At 46.9% G+C, this 21,244-nt stretch overlaps 1 protein-coding gene across 1 annotated transcript in view; it reads left to right on the forward strand.

Annotated features, from left to right (window-relative positions):
• The first annotated feature begins 325 nt into the window (after positions 1 to 325).
• Positions 326 to 21,244, forward strand: part of LOC144820123 (uncharacterized) — a 198,164-nt gene continuing 177,245 nt past the window's right edge. The window contains exons 1-2 of the mRNA XM_078677759.1: positions 326 to 564; positions 19,824 to 20,097. Of these exons, the coding sequence (XP_078533885.1) occupies positions 19,980 to 20,097 (118 nt within the window). The 5' untranslated portion in view covers positions 326 to 564; positions 19,824 to 19,979. The remainder of the gene's footprint in view (positions 565 to 19,823; positions 20,098 to 21,244) is intronic.

Below are 21,244 nucleotides of genomic sequence, written 5' to 3' on the forward strand. Positions count from 1 at the left end.
GCCTCACGTGGTAATTCCCTACTCCATTTGGAAAACGCCGTCAGGTGAGCAAAGCAAGTAACCGCTACCCACTCTAGATGAGGTCCCATAATCCAGCCTTCTGACTTGCGTACAGAGAAGCACCACCCATTCTCTTCACGGAGCAGAGCAGCAGAGCAGTAGAGCTGTAGAGCCGCCACCGCCTCCACCGACCGTGCCGCACTGCCCAGCCTCGGCCCCAGCATGAGCGAGAGCCGGTGATAGCCGCCAATAGCTGCGGAGAGCTGAGAAGCCCCGGCGCCGAGCTGTAGGGCAAAAGCAGTAGTTATCCACGGCTGAAGAAACGCGGCTGCAGCATACCGCAGGCCGCGGGGGGTCCGGTGAGCACCGCGAGTTGTGGGAGCTGTGGGTGAGCGGGAGCCTCGCCCGAGACCCGCAGCTGCAGCAGGACCGCCGGAGAGAGCCGGAGAGAGCTGGAGAGAGCGGCACAAGACCCGCAACCGAGGCGGGAGAGGAGGGAACAGCGAGTGGCGAGTCTCGGTGGAAGGAGCAGTCCAGCCTAGCTAGCTCTACCCCACGTGGGAGGTAAGTCCTGGAGGCGAGCGTGGCCGCCGATAGAGGCGGCTGCGAAGTAAGAGCCCGGGGGTGGACCAAGGGCCTGCCTGACTAGGTCTCCCAGCCCGCGGTTTCCCCTGAGTGCACCGCTTGCCCTCTCCTCCCTTTTAAGAAGAACAATGCATTTTGGATAAGTCTCGTCCAGAACCCGTTAAAAAACTTTGCACAGACTCGTTCTGACATTTCCTGACTCTCCTAAGGCCCATTACCTGTGCCTATTCCGTCATCCCTTTACACGCTCATCGCCGCTCCCGAAAGCAGGCCAAGCGCCGTGGGAGGCCAATCATTTCATCGGGTCGACTTCAGCACCCCTTTGCCAAGAGCACCCTAACGCATTCATTCCAAAACTTAAAGCTGCCGCAATTACACCACGATCCACGCCACGACACCCACCTCTAGTTCGAGCAACTAAGTGCTGACATAAAGGACTCTGGGTACTGTAGTCCTCCTCAGTAACTGTGTGCTTGCAGAATCAGGCATACAAATTAAAACCCGGGCCACTTTTCAAGGTCCATAAGCACTGAGTTACATCGCTCTGAGCCCCAGCAGGGGTGCCCGAGGATGTCGCTCAAGAAGACCCTGCCAAGCACGGAGGCAGGGCCGGGGGTGAACTCCGAAAGCACAGCACAAAGACGGATAACAAGGAGCATCAGCTCTCAAAAATCCCAGGAATTAGTTAATGGCAATACCCTCCCTCAAGGACTCATCACTCATTTTTTCCAGGCTTCCAGTGGCTCTACAGCCTTGGATGAGGGTCAAGTAGAGATAGTGCCAGAGATCATCCTTAAACTGGGTCCTCCAAAGACAATTAAAGATCAGAGGTGTCCTCCTCCCTGTGAGCTTGCTACCACTCAGAAAACTGGGTGTCCCGAGGCATGCCTCCAGCCTGTCGCTAGGGCGAAGAGCCCGATATGGATCACAGCCGGCATTCATGTGAGACCTATAGCGAGGGAGAGTGAGGAGACAGAGCATAAGGAGGCAGCTGCAGCTACTTCCCCAAAGAGTATACACAAACGATCGACCCCAATGGAGACTCCCCGCGAAAAACAGAAGACAACCCCATGGACGCATTAACAACATCATTCCTGAAAAAACTAGAACAGTCTATCGAACGAACACTGTAAGCAACACCAATAAACCCGGGCAGAACTGCCGTCCCGGGAACGTCTCAAACAGAGGGATGGAGCCCGCTGGGCCTAGCACATCAGCAAGACGCAGCGGAAGAAGTTACATTCAAAAAGTTAAATCTGTCAGCAATAAGAGAAGTACAGGACACAAGGGCTAGGGCGTTGTTATGGCAGTCCACAAAGATGGAAGTACAAATGGACCTGCTGTACTCAATTGCTCAGCACCTGGCGTGTCAAGACGATAAGTTGGCTAAACTAGACGTCCTACTCGAAGCCCAACATGCCAACGTGGTTAACACCGACGCTAATGCTGCCATCATTGAAAAATGGGCAAGTCTACCAGAAGTTTTAAAGGACATGTTGGCACTAGCCAAAGGACGAAGTGAGACGTCCCCCCCAGAACAAGCTACTCAAAAGCCATCAGCCTTGAAGACGGTGCATTCCGAACTGTCAAACTATTGCACTGCGGCTAGCAGCCCACGAAGGAGTCACAGGTAGGGCTAAGCAATAACCTCTCTTCGGTAGCACAAGGGAATGGGGAGCTCGAGGTCCTGGCACCTGATACTGCAAGTGATGACTCATTTGACACTGCCCCCCCAGAGGCGAAGGCCGAAGGTGCATCGGCAGGAATGAAAGCCCCACTGTCAGGGAGGGCCAAAAAAAGATTAAAGAAACAAATGAAGAAATCCAAAGCGAAAAGCAGACAAATATTACCAGTAACACAAGCTTTTGGCGACACGGTAAATAAAAGCAGTCCAAAACCTCTTTATCCCATTTTCAACTTCAAACAGGAAACCAAGGCCACGAAGCCAAGAGTTGTACCTCCCGTCCCAGATAAGGCCCAAAGTCTTCAGATCACCCATCGGGAGAGCAGACACGATGAGGAAGTTCAGCTGAGGATGGCACAGGAGGTACTCGGTACTCAACTCGGCGCCCCCAGCCCCCCTGGCTTGGTGTATCATCACAAGACTGTAATTAACTCCAACGTAAACCAGGGTGAGCTGCTAAGAGTCCAAAGAGAGGATGGTTCACTAAATGAGGTGTCAGGCAGACTGCGGCCAGGAGTCACCTACAAAAACCCTCTGATCACAAACTGCCAGAGTCACATCATTCTGGGAGAAGGGCAGACCTTGCACCCTCTTCAACATAAAAACCAACCTGCCATATACGAGGTGCTGCTGACCCCCAGATACACCGCCAGAGCCTCCTACGACATCTTAAACAGGTCTGATATTGTTCGCCTCTTTGGCTCCATTGCATCTTTGGCACAAATCACCTCAGATGAGATCGAGTGGGTAATGTTCAAAAGTCTGGAGACGGACACCCATGGCTACCCCACCTTACTCGGATTCGCACAACAGCAGGTCCAATATGCGGTCCTCAAGGAAGCCACACAACTCGCAGAATGGGGAATTGAAGTCACTGCCCCCAGGGCGCAAAAATATCCACATGTTCTCACGCCTAACCATGGCCAGCAAGAATCTACCTCAGTCCTCAAAGGAACTAGGCCCATAAGCCTAGACGGGGGATCGAAAATAGGGGGGAGGCCAAGAACTCCGCTAAAAATTAACATCTTGCATAAAGACACGCAGCGGAGAGTGCAGCGGCTTCAACAAGGTCTGGACAATCCGGAGGTTACACGGAGACAGGGTCCCTAACCAAATACATACCTATGGAAATAGTGCATACTTACATCCACCCAGGGGACAAGACCGTAAGCTCACCATCATTTCATAGAACGTAGCAGGGCTAAGCAACATTTTCGGAGACATAGCCTCACTTGAATACCTCGCATAGGGAGACATATTGTGCATCCAGTAGACCTGGGCGAGGTCAACCACTCCAATTGGAGGCTTCTACGAACACTTTAAATCAGCGACCAAAAGAACCATCTTTGGACGCCCGTCAGGGGGCCTTTCCATCTTTGTAAGCCACGCCTGCAAATTCAATATCACAGAACTAAAAGTGGCGTCACCCGATCCTCAAGCCATTACAATAGAGGGGTTGAAAACGGGTCAAAAGTCCCACCCCCTTTTATTAATCAACTGTTACATCAATCCAACTAAATCTCAAACGCATCAGGCCATGGAAGCACTCATTACCACGTTGGAAGATCTACTCATAAGCTCAGAGCAACATGACGTGATAATAGTGGGCGATTTCAACACTAGAGGCCTGGGTCTGTTCCCCGCTGCGCCTTCAAGCAAGAAGTCAGCCCCATTGACCGAATTCCTCACAAACTTTAACCTGCAATCTACTCATGGGTCACAAAAAATGCGCCATCCCTCCTGGACCGCTAAACCGACCTCCAGGAATATATCCACCGTAGACTATATCTTTACTAACGAAGGGCTGGCCCATAAACTTTGTGACTTCACTGTGGACGATAGAGAGGAAAGCCACCACAGGCCCCTCCGCGCCACTTTCAACCTGGTGCGGGAACAGGTGGAAGCTCAGCAAATAATCGGAGCAACCTCAGGCGAAGAACACCTTCGAGTCCTCAAAAGAATAAAATGGCCGACCAACCTCAGCCACAGCCTGTCACAGTTTGTAGCCAGCAGGGAGGCAGATCTAAAGACACAAGACATAAAGAACATCACATACTTCTGGGAAATACTGACCATGGATTTACTGAAGAGCTTGGGTAACTCCAACCAACCAAGAAACCATCAAAATAACACCAGGCCAAGACGCAAAAAACCACGGAGTTTGATACAAAGCAAGAAAGCGCTTAATAAGGCAATCAAGGAAAAAAAGAAAGGCATTCACCTGCCAGCAAAGACCCCTATCTCTGCCCTGCGAGCCAATTACAAAAAGAAAGTCTGGGAGCTCAAAAGGCAGTGGTCAGAAAAGAACTGGCTCAAAGTGTTTTCCCTAATGAAAGAAAAGGACAATAGCAAGCTATGGCGTCATATTAATAGCCTGACCCCCAGAGGCGAGCATAAGGAAAACAGTGTTGCAGGGGCTGTGTGGGAAGAATACGCAAAGGGGCTGTACACCAGTGGGGTAAACCAGACCATCCCTGGCAGCTCAGAGTGGTCCAAGGAGGCCGCTGTAACTATTAAAACTCAAAGCACGCCGAAAGACTCCTCAGGGCCCAGCCAATCCGTAAAGTACACAGAGGAGGAGATCTTAAAGTACATTAGGGCTATTAGAACAGATGGGGCTCCCGGCCCAAACGGTATTCCTGCCCAGGTCTTTAAAACTGCCCCTGCCTTTTTTGCAACCATTCTCACCCTGCTATTCAATCACTCATTTGCCACTGCAATCCTGCCAACATCCTGGAAAGGCTCGGTCCTATTTCCTATACATAAGAAGGGTGACCACTCGAATCCGGCTAACTATAGGCTCATAGCGCTTCTTGATATAGAAGCCAAGGTATACGCCCGCCTACTATTAAGGGACCTGGAGGCCTCGGTTGATAAGAACGGCATTCTCCTGCCTCCTGCCCTCACAGACTGGCTTTAGGGCCAATAGTTCCACCTTGGACAATATCATAGCGCTCTCTTACCTTGCGAAGCAAGCCAACATGAGGAATAAGTTGCCCCCTTTTGTTGTTTCATAGACTATTCTACCGCCTTCGACCGAGTAAATAGGAGTCGGCTTTGGGCAAAGCTTGAGACCTGGGGGCTCCCTCAAATTCTGCTCAAAGCCATAAAAGCTCTTTATGAGGGGACATGGGTCCAGGTGAAATTAAGTCCAACAATTACAACAGCAAGAATCGACACCAACTCCGGACTTAAGCAGGGGTGCGTGTTGGCCCCCTACTTTTCAACTTGTACACAGCAGACATGGGGCTAGCTTTGAAAGATGCAAACTTAGTACCCCCAAGACTAGGGAAGCTGGCCCTGGGCACCCTTCAGTACGCAGACGACATGGTGGTCATGGACCACACCAGGGTGGGGCTCCAAAGAGCTTTAAATAGTCTGGCAACATACAATAAGGAAAACAGCCTTCAGATCAACGAGAGCAAGACAAAGATAGTAATCTTCGGCAAATACCACCACAAAAAACAAGCAACATGGTCCTTGGGGGAGCTCAGAATCAGCACAGCCCCTTCCTATAATTATCTGGGTGTCTGGGTGTCAGAGAGGGCCACAGCAGTCAAACATCTAAAGGAGTTAAAACCTAGAATCGATAAAATAATTCTGTCCCTGAGATGTTTAAGCCACCGCCTAGCCAGCCCCTCGGTAGAACCTATGCTGACCATACTTAGGGCAAAACTGATCCCCTCTAATACGTACGGCCACATAGCTTATCCAGGAACATTTGAGAAAAAGATCAACGCGGCCCAGGTGAAAGCGTATAAACTCGTGCTACTTGCCCCAAAACAGGCAAGGAATAACAGGCTAAGGCTAGAAATAGGCTTGAATCGCCAAAACTGACTCTACAGGGGGACTTGTTAAAATATTACATCAGAGTGCTGAAAGCGCCCGAAAACAACCTTAAACACTTACTAAAAATAATTTTTGGACAAGCGGGCACCCCATGGCACGCTATGGTGGAAAAAGGTATTGCCTCTCTGAAAATCGAGGGCAAGAGCTTACCCCTCCTTGAAATTCCCTATTCAGCCTGGGCCCAAGCCGTAAAAGCGCCAAGTCCAGATCATCTCATTTGAGCTTGACTGCTCATAACTTCGGCACAACTCATTAACTCTGGCCCTGGATAAGTCTTATATTCCAGGCAAACCTCAACCATACTTGCAAGACTCGCTATCAATTCAAGCGAGGAAGAAAATTCTGCATCTGCGCCTCTTGGCCCTCAGGATTGTGGACTTTAACCCAAAATGGGCACGCACGGATGGTGCCATCGCCTGCCGGCTATGCAGCTACCGCAGAGAATCCTGGTTGCATCTTCTGTGCTGCTGTGCCAAGCTGGACAGCGATCGACATCGTCTGCTGCGCCCGGCCCTACGGAACCTAGGCTACAGAACCTATAGAGAGGTCTCGGACTGGTGCTTCTCGGTAACTACGACCTGCATACTATCTAGGGTCGGCAAGTTCATCCACCAAGTCAGGATGGCACTTGAGCTCCACCAAAAGGCCACAGACCCCAAGGGTCCTGATATTGTTTAAGGAGTACCATCTGGAATCCCCAACCATACTAGCTGATGGTTAATTTAGCTTGTAAAGTAAGTGGATTCACCGGACTCAAAAATCAAAGCAGGGTTGGTTTAGGGCCTCATGAAGAACACTCCGACTGACAGCTGGTATTGTGTCGAGAATAACCACGCCGAACTCCCACACAAGCTCTAAATTCTCGAAGGTGGGAAGACCAGGACCAAACAAAAAAAAAATTCTTTTTTTTTTTGTATTTCTTTTTTCTTTTTTTAATAGAAGTTTTAATGGACATAAAGTAGTGAAAATACTCGTTATGTTTTAAAGTTGTACACAGGGTTTTATTGGGCAAGGGCTCTTCGGGGGGGGACGTTCATGTGTTTTATATTGTAAAGATTTTAATTAATCGCACAGTTAATAAAGATTAATGCTTCCTATTCCATTTGCTTTTACGCTCGGTCCGATTTTACCCCATTGCAGTGGCAGATAATGTATTGCACAAACCTTATTTAATATGCAAATTCTTCTGACAGTAGTGATTTCCATATCTGGGAGACTTTGTCAAATTTCTATAGGCCCAGTGCTGCTTTTGTTTTAATTCAATACATTTCAGGTAGTAAGGTCCACCAATTCACATTGATAATACGCCCACTTCTTTTTACTATTGTCTGTAATATTTATAGCTCATTAGGAGTGATTATACATGTTAATTTGGTAATTGGGTTAGAATTAGGCCTGGGAGTAATTTTAATCACACTGAAGTAATCAGAGTATGTTCGGTAATACTGCATTACTCTTTGATGCAGAATTCCCAATAAGTATGCAATTACACCTGCTCATGTATTTAAGAATAAGTTGGCAGAGAAAATAATCTCAACATTGAATTTAGCGAGTGTGAGTGCCTGCTGATGTGCTCACGCTGCGGTTTCTGTAGTTTTGCATTTAGCTCCATTTTCATTTTGCAAAATGCATCCTTGTGTCCATTTTGGACACAAGAGTGCATTTTTTATCAAGAATTTAGCGGATAATTCCAGGAGTAAGGTGGGGGAAAATGACACTGCTATTCATGTTCTGTTGCATTTATATTTCCTAGTGAAAAATGCATTCTCAGGTCCATTTTGGATGAAAGGAGTCATTTTGGCCCTAAGAAAATAGAGCTAAGTTCTGAATTACTCTTCTTGCGAAATTAAGTGGAGTTCAAGTAAAATTATGCAAGATTCCACTGCTGCAAATTACCTGTGTTACGCCAAAGAGCAGAAAACAAGGCAGATGGAATTATTATTATTATATTTATTAAAGGGGCTTTTAAAGCGCCTGGTGATGCCTCCCGGCGTGTCCCCGCGCTGTGGAGAGAGAATCTAAACCAACCCGGGAAGGTGGCGGTTTAGAGGGTGAACAGATGTGTCTTCAGCAGTTTCCTGAAAGAGGCCTCATTATTTAAATAAGCCATTAGGAATAAGCCATGTTAGACCTGTTAGCCTTGGGGGGCTCTTCCCCCCAACTTTTTGCCTTCCTCCTCCATTTATCCAGACCTCGTTTTTGCTGGCCTTAGAACTGAGAGCACTGTATCACTGCTAACCAGTACTAAAGTGCATGTGCTGTCTCCTCTAAACATGATAATATTGGCTTATGCCAAATTGGCATATTTAATTTACGTACAAGTTACTAGTAAAGTGGTACTATATGTAACGAGGGCCTGTAAGTTAAATGCTACAAGTGGACCAGTAGCACTGATTGTGCCACTCACTTAAGTAGCCCTTTAAACATGTCTCAGGGCTGTCATTGCATAACCTGTGAGCACAGTTTTACCTACAATTTCAACCTGGCAATCAAACCTTTTGCCAGACCGAAACCTTCCCTTTATATACATATAAGTCACTTGCAGAGTCGGCCCTGGACGACCAAGCCAGCAGAGTGCAGTGTATTTAAAAGATAGTGCATGTACTTTTAAGTTTTACATTACCTGGTAGTAAAAAAACTCTTCAATTAGTTTTTTCAATACTGCTAGGCCTATCGCTCCGATAGGATAACATTGGAGTTACATTATTACATTTTAATGGTGGAATTTCCAAGTGGGAAGAGATAATCAGATAATATTTAGTGTCTTTGGAATTGTGGCAAACAGCCCTATTTTATGGTAAAGTCGGGTTTTCGACCGCAATTATAAAAAGCCACTATTAGAAAGTTGCCATTTTTCTGCCCTTAGTCCTTTTGCGCCTATAGTCTGGCCTGGGTCAGATGACTCGTTGTAATTGTCAGTTAGAGATTGGGAATTCATCCCAGACATTTGCCCAATTTAGGGTTAGGTGTCCCAGGATGGGGCATCTGCTGTCACAATGGGGGCGGAGGTGAGCACAGCCACACTTACACCTGAATAGGCTGTGTCCTGTCTCTAACGACCATGCACTGTCACTCCAGCCAGCTTTGAATGAGGGAAGGCAGGACAATCCATGCACTTCAGAGCCACTGCCTAAAAGCTTCTCCCACCTTCCAGAACCATGGGACCATGGTATAAAAGATGGACCTCAGGCTCCACCACTTCAGTACACTTCTGGACTTGTGGATACTCTGCGAGGAAGGACTGCTGTGCTGATAAAGGCCTGGCACTCTGCTGGATGGCTCTCTGCTGGACTCCTACTTTGCTTTGCTGACCTGCTGCCTGCTGCCCTGTGAGAGACGGACCAAACCTGCATCTCTTGAACCTAGAGTGATTCCAAGAGCTAGTTGGCTGGCCTCCTGATCTGAAGCCTCAGGGACACAGCATGCTTCCAACAACCTTACATCTGCGCCTGGACTCTGCCATCTGTGAGTTTCCCTGCTAACCAGTGGCATCTTCATCCTGGACCCTTGATAGTGGGCCTAAGATGCTCTGCGAGTCTGTGAAACCAGCAGAACTTCCATCTCCTCTGCTGCACGGTGCAAACCCGAGCAGAACCGATGCATCACAGCAGCTGTGTGTGTTGAACCTGCCGCAAAGCCTCGTATCACATTTCAGCCTGTTGCCGCTTTAAAGCCACCACTGCGCAACACATCCTCAGCGCTGGTCCTCACATCCCTCATCAATGGCAGCCTCAGTGATGGCGAAAAACTCCGCATCGCAGCCCTGTAAGCTCTTCAGAATCGCCGAATTGCCCCGCATGTGCACTTCATCATCGCCGCTGGACTTCACATCGCAAGCCCTGTTGGTGGGATCCTTAATGATGATGCAGGCCCTCGCATTGCAGCCTCATCGCATCTTGGAACCAGCGCATCGCCCGGCTGTGTGGTGCATCTTCAAAGCAGATCCAGGCAATGCTACACAAACCAGGTTTGAAGTTTCTGTGTTAAGCGGGCCTAACTGGGTCCCTGTAGTCGGCCTGCACTCCATGAAGATCAGTCTGAACTTGTGACTTTGTCCCATCCGGTGCAACCAAATACCCATAACTTTTGGCACTATTTTTTACTATGGGCCAGATGTACAACGGTTTTTTGTGTGCGCCAATGGGTTTTAACCCGTTTGCGCCCAAAAAAAACCTGTGGCCCATGTACTAATCCTATTTTGCGAATCAATAGGATTAGCGACCCGCTGTTAGGAAGGGACGTTCCAGGGGCATCCCATCCGAATAGCAAATCCTAAGCTATGTAGGTATGTTTTGTGTCCACAATTGTGGTTGCAAAACACTCGCAGTTTACCACGCTTCTCAGAAGGGTGGTAAAGCACTCGCAAACAGGGGACCCCTTCCCATTTGTGAATGCATGTGGAAATATTTTTCAAGGTCTGGCAGTGTTCCCAGGGACCACTGCCTGCCCTAAAAAATGAAACTGAAAAGTTTTTTTTTTCTTTAAATGCATTTTTTTTAAACTTGCTTTATTTTAAAAGCAGTCCCAGGCATGGAGGTCTGCTGACCCCAGCAGGCCACCATCCCTGGGAGTGCCAGCCCTACCCAAAGGGGTCACACAGTGCGACAGCCTCATTAATATGCATAAGGCATGCAATTTGCGACCGCATTGGGAATCGCAAACAGTTTCTCAGACACTGTTGTGCATCTCAATTAGCGAGTCGCAAATTGTGAGTCATGAATGCGACACAATTTGCAACTCGCTAATTGGCGGGTCGTACACCTGACCCTAAAATATTTAAAAATCAGTATCTTTAGTTCTACTAATTAATTATTTGTTGTTTTCATCTGGTTTTATTAATTAAATTCAGCTATATTTTCTGACCTGGTGAGGGATATTTGTGTGTGGTGTTTTCACAGTTTTACTGTTTGAAGTGTTGCACAAATATTATACACATTGCTTCTAAGTTAGGCTTTACTGCTCTGTGCCCTGCTACCAGGAGGTGTGCACAGGTTAATTAGGGGTTTGCTGGTGCCATAACCAGGTACGGAAAGTGCAACAATCGGTGACAGCCAGGTGCAAGAGAACACTGTAATTAGATGCAGAGAAACGCAGAAAAACATCAGCGGTGGCGAGAACCAGATATATAGAGAATATAATAACGTTTACCAGACCCCGAGTAAAGAGAACCATCTGACCTCAGCACCAGTTTCCACAATCCAAGCAGAAGCACAGGTTGTTCTTACGAGGCTGGTGAATCATGTCGGACTGACTCAATGGCCGTGGGCAGTGGTCAGAATAGTGAAGCTTTTTAATGGCTGCTGAAAAGAAGGGCAAATATGACGCTGACACTTCCTTAAAACCACCACTGCTGGATTGAAACCTTCAATGGTTTAATTGATGCGCTGCAAGAAACAAATGACAAAAATAACATTAAATATCTTAAGAATTTGGTGATGAAGGAGTGAAAGAAGTGATAAAAAAACTACCACATTGTGATGAAGTGACGCACCATCAAATCAAAGAGCTGTCAAACACCAACTTCAATCCAATGCCAAATGTCGACTATGAAAGGTAAATTACTACCTTTTTGATTTATGTTGACTTATTTAGATATAAACGTTTTGGAGTGTCATCAGCTGCCAAACTCTTTCAGGATGTCATTTGTAGCAAAATACACCCAGTTACAAATGCTTTCAATGACATTGATGACATACTGGTTTTTGGGGCCACACGAAAGGAACATGGTAATGCACTAAGCGTGTTGTATACTTACTGATGTAGGTCTCACTTTAACTGCAGCAAAGTGTGAGTTTCATAAAACAAAACTCAAGTTCTTTGGTCATATCTTTTCTGAAGGGGGGAATGACTCCAGATCTAAATAAAGGACACACTTTGTCATCCCCTTCTCCCCCGCAAGATGTAACTATGCTGCAATACGTCCTTGGTATGGGCAGTTACGGTTCAAGGTACATATGTGACTTTGCCACTGAAAGTGCCCCATTAAGAGACTTAACTAAATGTAATGCTCCATTTAGATGGTCATGTAAATGTGAACAAAGTTGCAAGAACATCAAGCATACGATTGAGAAAGCCACTGAAATGCCACACTTTGATCCGAAACTACAAACAAAGATTGTTGTTGATACCAGCCCACTGGGGTTAGGTGGCAGCAACATAGACATCCTCATGCACTAATGCACATTGGGGGAAATTCTCAAGAACGGGCGATAATTATCGCCAACCTAGATTAACGCAATTATGCATAACGCGTCTATCATGGGAAACTAACGGTGTGTTAACGGCGTATTCTCAACAGGCGATAGTTTCCCGATAAGTCGTCAAATGTCTGTGTTAAAATTACTGAGACGCCGATAAAAAAGGAAACCCAGACGTGAAAAAAGAGGCGATGGGCCCAAAATCGATAAAAATAACAGCGATAAGCAACGCCAAGCTAGCTATTCCCACATCATGTTGGAAAAATCACCATAAGAGCTGCAAAGAAAAAAAACACAAAACCCAAACAACTGAGAAGCACTATGGAGGAACCTGGAGCGACTGCAGAGGCCACACAGAAACCCACAACCTCCCCCCCCCCCCCAGGGGAACCATCCAGGGACTTCGGGGAATGGCATGGAGAAGAAGAAGAGCGACCCGCAATTCAGTCCGCAGGAAAACAAGATCCTGATTACGGTGTTGATAGAACACCAACAACTGTTCATCACCTCCACTGTGTCATTGGCAACTAAAAATGCGATATGGCAGTCCATCTTGGCAAAGGTGAGTGCAGTCGGAGTGAAGTGCCAAGTAGCGCTGGAATGATGTGAAGCGCAAAACCTAGCTGAAACTCGCTAACAACCCGAAAGCAATAATGCAGACTTAAGGTGGGAGTCCAGTGCCATAGCAGGAGATTGATAAGATGGAAGAAATGATGGTGTCCACAGTCATCAGTGGGGAGACGGTGGCAGGAGTTGGGGGACCAGACACTGCTCAACATGACCCGACCCAACAGCAACAGGGTGAGTAATGACCAGGGGAGATGGGCACAATGGCGCACATGTACATTTACAACTAAGTATAGCACAGTGCTCACCCACAATGACTCTGGATCATGTCCCTGATCTCCTCGGCATGCTGCAGCACACATAGAAACACCAAGTAGGCCCCTGTCAACAATGTGCCCAGAGGGGGCCCTCCGCACACATCACTAATCTTACAACAAACCCATGCACATGTGCTGAACCCAGCAAAGCTGATGGTCCATGAGCCACACTGACAATGCAAGCTACACTGCATGACAATTAGCATTGCTGCAGTCCAATTATTATGACATGGTGCACGCCATAACACTGAGGTGGCTGAGTGTGGACCACATCCTTAAAGGAGCAGGTCACACTCTGACACATCCACATGCACAAACAACCCCTGACATCATTCCCCTTACGTCCATGTTGCTCATGTTGTGGGACATGAGTCACAGGGTGCATCTCTGCATCAGGGTGGTTCATATTTGCTCCCAAATGACACCCTGTTGTCTTTGAACACCAATGACAGCCTTCATGTTATGTTTTTGTACACATGTGATACGCTGATGAGTGGGATTACGTACTACATTTGACACCCTGAAATGGCATTGCGAATACGTGACACCCTAAACAGCCTCTCTGTACAGAGGTGACATACCTACCATCTATTTGCTATTCATGAGCTTGTTAGCACCTAATGTTGCACTTACACTTGTCAGAGTGATGTGCTAATGTAGAGGACTGACATGCACACAGGGAATGTGCGTTGCAGTATATTTATTTGCACATGCTGTTCATGTGGGCATTTTGTACTGTTCTAAGATTGCTAAGGACAGTGACAATGTGACGTGTTAATGCTAAGAAATTGTTAATGATTGTGTTCCTTCGGCTATTCCTGCTGCAGCTGCAGTGGGGTGTTGTCCAACTGCCTCATCTTCCTCATCATCGTCCGGTGCATCTGGCACTTGGATCCATGGGGCATTGGTGCGTACACATATATTGTGCAATACACAACATGCAATGATCATCTTGCGCATTATTTCTGAGCTGTATGGGAGTCTTCCACCTGTGATGTCTAGGCATCTGAAACGTGAATTTAACACACCAAATGTGCGCTCAACAATGCCCCTGGTGCATTTGTGGCCCACATTGTACTGCCTCTGGGCCGGGGTGTTCGGGGCTCGGAGGGGTGTCATCATCCATGGGAAGAATGCATATCCTTGATCACCCGTGAGAGGTGAAATTAGTGTAAATTGGTGGCTCTGCATGCTGTGTTGGCAGACTTACAAGTTTTGTGGCATGTGATTTGTGCGACTTTGATATTCATGTTTGCCATGTATTGCTTCTGGCAAATGTGCGGGATCAATGTGTATTACATAGCCTCACAGCTGCTCCTCCCTCACCCGAGCCTATTTCCTTGTGTGCGCTGCGTGTTGCATCACTTGCACTCCAATGGCACACCATTGTCATGCCTGTCTGCGCTTGTCCACAAGCCTGACAACAACACTGTAATTTTGGCCGATGAAGGTGGGCGGCCATGTGTGTGTAGGCCTATGGTAAGGATATGGCAGACGCAGATGTAGAGTTCAGGCCTGGCTGAACTTGCACTGCGATTGAGGCTAGGCCTTTCGCTTATGCTGCGGCAATGAAGATACGCACACAACCATTTGCATGTATGAACCAAGACCCAGAGCGGGCTTGAGCTCCTTTATTTATCCATTCCAGGGAGCCCGACCTCCGGGTGCATGCTACATTGCAACATTGTCGATTAAGGGCCGGATGGCGCCAACACTACAACAGAGAAACCCGCCATTGTTACTTTTGTGGTCAGCCCAGAACGGAACCATGCCCATAGCCCAGATCTGAACTACGCCCAGAGCCCTGGGTCATTTCTTTCCACTCCTCACATGCCTATGCGTGGGCTGCCGCCACGGCGCTGGGATGTCATGTGCTTCTGAGTACGTATCCAGACGTTCCACCCAGGCTTTCCAGTGCCCTGCCTGGGACAGGGGTGGTCGGTGACTGTGAATGGCTCCAGTGGTGTTACCGAGGACATGCTGTTGGATACTGGAGGCGGACTTGAGGGGTAGCCTCACGGTACGATGACTTGTGGTGCACAGAGGTAGTGGCACCTGAGGCACTGCGTTCGGCACGGACCTACTGCCACATGGCGATGACTTGCGGTGCACTGAGGTAGGCCCACCTGAAGAGCTGAGTGGGTGCGCAGCCTGCGATGATGCAGTGGGCCTAGAGGTCCGGACTGGATTGGATTTGTCTGAGACCTGCTGGACCGCAGTGTAGGCCAGAGGGAGCAGTCAGCACACAGAGAACTCCGCAGTGCGGTGCTGCAGGGTGCGCTGGGGGCATGTTGCGTGGAAGCCCGCGATCTGCTGAGGAGGCTGCCAAGCTTGCAGGCCTTGGGCTTGAAGATTGCACCGGCACGTGGTGAACCCTCTTGGAGACATGCCGGTGGTGGCAGGTGAGCAGTGAGGCCTGGGTTCGCAGGTATGGGCAAACACCACTGGGTGCCTGACGGGTCTCGGGACCAGCGAGCTGGGGTGCTGCAGGCACACAGGATCATGCAGGCACCATCTGTCACGGCGGCGGCCTCATGGCAGGGTGAGGGGCGCCGCCCTGGCAGACATGCCCCTGCATGCGATGACGAGATGTGCACCTGGTGGCGTGTGACGTAGCCTCCTCGTTGCTGGTGTAAATTTGGCTGTTGAAGGTGTTCGGCCATGTGTGTGTAGGCTTATGGTCAGGATATGGCGGACACAGAGACACACGCAGTAGTTACTTTGGTGGCCATCCTGGAAGTGAACGACGCCCAGAGCCCCGGGCTCTTTATTCACACTCCTATGCTGGACTGGTGTACTCCGGCCCAGAGCACTACGCTTACGCTTACAGAGGGGGCTACATTGCTACATGTCAAAGGTCTTCCCCACTGCCTGAGGTAACATGGTTGCGTCCACTGTCTACAACACTACAAACACCAGCAGTATATGTCCACATTAACATGTCTGTGCTCTGCATACTCAAGACTGTTCAGCACATCATCGCCACACTTGGCATTGTGTACATTCTTATTCATGGATCCATTGCCTCCTTCACACATTCTTGGTTCCCACCTCTCCCCACATTCAGCAATTGTGTGGCAGAGGGGCTATGCCTTTGGGGATGGTTTGTCTACATGTTAGGCCCCAGTTACCACAGTTACTTGTGATGTCATGTCTGGTAGGTGGGCATGTTGATTGGCATGTTATATGTGACTTTGTTACGTGTGCATTCCCACAGTTGTGAGTTGTATGATTGTGGAGTTGAGGTGTGTGGTGTGTTCTGTTGGTACTTACCAACGAGCAGTGCATTTCCATAGGTGCCATCCTGAGAGCGCTGGTTGATGATGGACTGTTGGAAGATGTAGGAATCATGCACACTGTCTGGGAAATTGGCAACAACATTGGTGAACAGTCCCCGGTGGTCCACTATTGCCTGCACATCGATGGAACGCGTGTGCTTTTTGTTGCAGTAATTGTGTGCAATGTAGGCAGGGGGCACAAGTAGGACATGTGCGGGAAGCCAGCTATGGCGTAGAAGCCTTGCTTGGTCTCCATCTGTTCCTGCACAGTGTGGGGGAAGTGGAGGTGCTGGGGTATCAAGCTGATGATGGCATCCACGACAAGTGTGAAGAACTTTGATAGGGCTGGCTGTGAGATTCCTCCGACTCTGGCAATTTTTGGTTGGAAGGTACCAGAGGCCAACAAGTGCAGCACAGCCAGCAGCCTTGTCTGCTGGGGAATGTTGGTTGTCCGCTGTGTTGGTACTGTCAGCCTGTGGGCAATGTGGGTCAGTATGCAGAGGATGGTTGTCCTCTTGAGCCTGTAGTGGGCAATGACATCCTCTGGCGTTAAGTCTTTGAGGCTGGGGCATTTTCGGAAGGTTCGCTGTCTTGTTCTGCGCTACCTCGGTGGCATTCTGGTGGGGGTGGTCCTGGGGGTGGTAGTGGTCCTGAGGGTGGTGGCGGTGGGTGTTGGACCCTCGTGGGTCTCCACGCTGCATGATTAGTAGCTCCATGGCATCTGTTGGTCTTCAGATGCGGCTCTGGGCTGGACTCCCTTTAAACTGTAGGTTTTCGTCCTACTTAAGACCAGAAAAAAGCAGCTCTTATGTCCCTGCTGCTAATGTGCCTTATTGCCTGTTTTTGGGCCGTATCGCCGATCTGGCTGGTTATTGAGAATATCGCGAAGTGGTGTTATCATGAGTTTTTGCACCGGAACGCCTACTCGGCATATGATTAGCGTTGGTGGTCGCTATCAGCCTTGGCGATGTTTTTAGCTGTAGCTATTGCAGGCAAACTGATGATGTTGGCTGTTAGCGCAGGCTTGTGAATAAGGCGATTAATATATTGCCCCTAAATCGGCGATGAGTCCTTGAGAATATGCCCCATTGAGGCTTATGCTAGCAGGAGCTTGTCACTGATGGAACATGCTTATTCACAACCTGAAAAAGAAAGCCTCACTGTAGTGTTTGGCTTCTGAGAATTTTAATGTGTTCCTCGATGGAAAGCTCTTCACTGTTGTCACAAACTACCAAGAATTACTCACCATTTTCGGCATACTTAAAACCAAGATGTCCCCTTGCATTGAGACATGGGGTTTGCAACTGCAGAAGTATGAGTGTACGATTATGCTTCAACCAGGTAAAGATCAAAACCCTGCTGACTACTTCTCACATGTAACAATACCATGTCATAGCACCACTTCTAAAGCAACCGATGCTTATGTTATCTCCATCATAAAATACAGCACCTCTTCTGCCATATCAGTGGAACAAATGAATGCTACCTCGAGCAATAACAGAGATTTAATAATCCTCAAAGACATAATTTCCATTCAATTTTGTAGAAAACATACTTGACCTCTTCATGATGACTTTGAATACCAGAAGTTCAAAAGTGTGCAGAAAGAACTTTCAGTTACCCCAGAAGGCATTATATTACGAGGGTCAAGAATTGTTATGTCTGAGAGCATGAGACAACAAGTCATTGAACTAGCACATGAGAGACATAGTGGAGTTGTTGCTATAAATGAGCTCTCTGGGACCAAGTGAGGTTACCTTGTCTTGATGAAAGAGTTGAAAAGCAACTAAAGGCATGTCTATTGTGCAACTGCTTGTCATCCATAAAAACCTGCATCCGTTGCAAAACATGCCTAATCTTCCAAAGCAGGCATGGGAGAAGATTGTCATCATCTAATTGTAATTGTTTGGCAAAGACTCCTGTTTCGATCTGTTGTCAACCACTCACAGCAGTCAATGAGAGATTAGAAACTATTTCTGCAACTTGTGGTGTTCCTTCGGTTCTGAAATCTGACTATGGCCTACCTTTCAATAGTCGAGAATTTAAAGATATTCTCACTCCCCTAAATGCCAAGCATCAGAAAAGCACCCCTCTCTGGCCCCAGGCAAATGGTGTTGTCGAGCAATTTATGAGCACACTCAAGAAGACCATTAGAGCGCTACACAGTAAAGACTTGAAATCAAATTAGTTCTTCACTTTACTCTTCGTGCTTACAGGTCAACTCCTCAGGTGAATGCCCTGCCACCTTAATATTTGGGAGGGCCATTGAAACCAAATTGGACCACTGAAATATCTTTTGACATTGACAAACTTTGCACTACTGATTCGTCTTACAAATGCAAAATGAATAAATATGCAGATAGACACCACTGTGCTCAGAGTAGTGTTCGAAAGAGGAGACCAAGTCTTTGTCAAGCAGAAATGGAAACACAAGTCTGATTCACCTTTTGATGCTGACCAACTGAGAGTTGTCACTAGCAAAGGCCCTATGGTGACTGCTCATAATCCCGGAAAGTCCACAACAAGAGTTTCTTATTATTTCAAACACCTGCCTCACGGTTTGCTGACTTTAGATTTTCAGAGTGATACTCTTCCATCTAGGAGTCAGGAGAGCCCAAAGAATGCACCTGTGTTCTGTGTCATCTGTGCCTGCCGCAGATGCCTCTCCCATGTCTCCTCAACCTCACGCAATTAATTCTAGCACTTTTCGACAACTCATTTGTTATGATGTACATATGATTTTTTGCATACTTTTTTATTTAACAAGGGGTAGATGTAGTGTTGTGTGTGTTAGAGATAGCGGGACCCGTCTGGTCCCTGATGGACTCCGTGCAATAATGACTTAGATAATTGGGTGTGGTTAAGAAAATTCATGACAAAGTACAGGCTGTTAACAGTTACACCTTGAAGAATAAAGATGTGTAATACCGAGCTCAGTGTGTGGCGTGATCATTTACATGTATCCTGGCTGGGGAGGATGCTACAAGAGGCACCTTGAAGTTCCAATAACATTTATAGGTGATAAAGGGTGTGAGTGCCAGAGAAGTACAATGCTCGAGTAAAAGACAAAGAAAGAGAAAGGATGGCACGCATTTCCGTGCTTTACTAAGTCACAATTGTTTTTTTAAATGAAGTAGTCGATGAAAGCTAAATTCTTCAGGGGCACGACAAAATTAGAAATAGTAAGGAAGGTCTTTGATTCAAGAGCAGGGAAGTGAGATCGACATGAAAGCAATTGAATGATGATTTAGAGGCAAACCCGAAGACTACTTTAATAAGTATTGGTTATAATGCTAACTGTAACAGATAGCTACAACTGGCTTATGCTTGTTTAATTTCCCTGTAGGTGCTGAACTTATTTCTTGCTGTCTTGCTAAATCGTTTTTCTGCTGATCAGCTGACTTCAAAGCAAGAGAAAAAGCCTGTGCATTTTAAAAAACAAATTCGTAAGATAATCCTATTGGCAAGATTTAGAAAATCAAAAAAACTGTATCCTGGCAAAATGAATTCTGAAGAAAATATCCTCTCATCCTCAATGAACACTCTAAAAGATGAAGAGTTGGGGAATAAGAATGTTGCATTTGTGGGAATTACCTTTAACACAGAACCCATGGCACCAGGTAGGTCACATTTGTTTATCCTGTAGAGTAAAAACAACTAAAGCATATTTATATGAATTAATTATTGTTGTGTCGTTGTAAGCACAGCAGGTGCTAACACCAAAATGTTATTTTGTTTGCATTTACACAGTATACATAGAACAAAACACGGAACAGTATTACAAATGTTAATTATGGTATATTGAGAGAAGAGAAGATAACAGATAACATATATGTTTCATCTTATAGTGCATTTTAGGTCATCGTCACTTGTACAATTTTATATAGGAAGCTCAGAATTGTAAGCGTTGTAGATGCATGTTTTGCTATGTTGGGCTTATGACATCTGGATTTGTATTTTAGTGGGAATTGTTTTGTGTCATCTTTAAATGTTTATGTTTGTATCACTATGGCTTGTGCATTGGCTTTTGTCTAAAGATTCTAACTGGCCTCTGTCAGTTAATGCCAGGATCCTGACCATGTACGTGACATCCCTGTTTGGATTCTGTCTTTGAAATAAACATACCTTCCACTTTATACATTTTCTGTCCATGATTATAGTTCGGAGTATTTGCAAGTGTAAACTGCTAAACAATTAGGGAACTCAGGGGCATATTTAGGAGGGCCTTGCCTCATGCTTGTTCCACGCAAAGTGGTACATGTACAACGCAAATCCACAAATCAAATTTATGTAGTCACGCAAAGCCACTTTGTGTGGCTTTGAATGGGTTCACAAATATGGAGTAATACATCGCAGCGCAAATCACTGCATTGACCTATTCTGCTCAAGGGAGGCATCCATGGACATTGCAGTGGGTATTCCCAAACAACTCCCATGGTTTTTTAAGAATTCCAAGATTTACTAGGACAAAACAATCGTGGACAATTTGTATGGGAACATCAAAGAGGTGCAGGCATTTCAGGATGACATTATAGTGTGGGCAAGCATAGTACTAGATCACATTTATATGCTGCATAAATCTTTGCACATCTGTGAGAAAATGGTTTATTAGTTGGAGTGGATTGATTTCAATACAAGTAATAAAGTCAGTATCTTGCTATGTTCAGTGAAAGGTTTCACTCATTTTAAACCTGGGCTGAGCCCCTTGTAGCTGTGGAACAGAGCAGGCAGTCTTAATTTTGAGCAAATGTGTAAATCATTCAGAAG

Source organism: Lissotriton helveticus, chromosome 2_1, assembly GCF_964261635.1.
Source record: "Lissotriton helveticus chromosome 2_1, aLisHel1.1, whole genome shotgun sequence".
Lineage (NCBI taxonomy): Eukaryota > Metazoa > Chordata > Amphibia > Caudata > Salamandridae > Lissotriton > Lissotriton helveticus.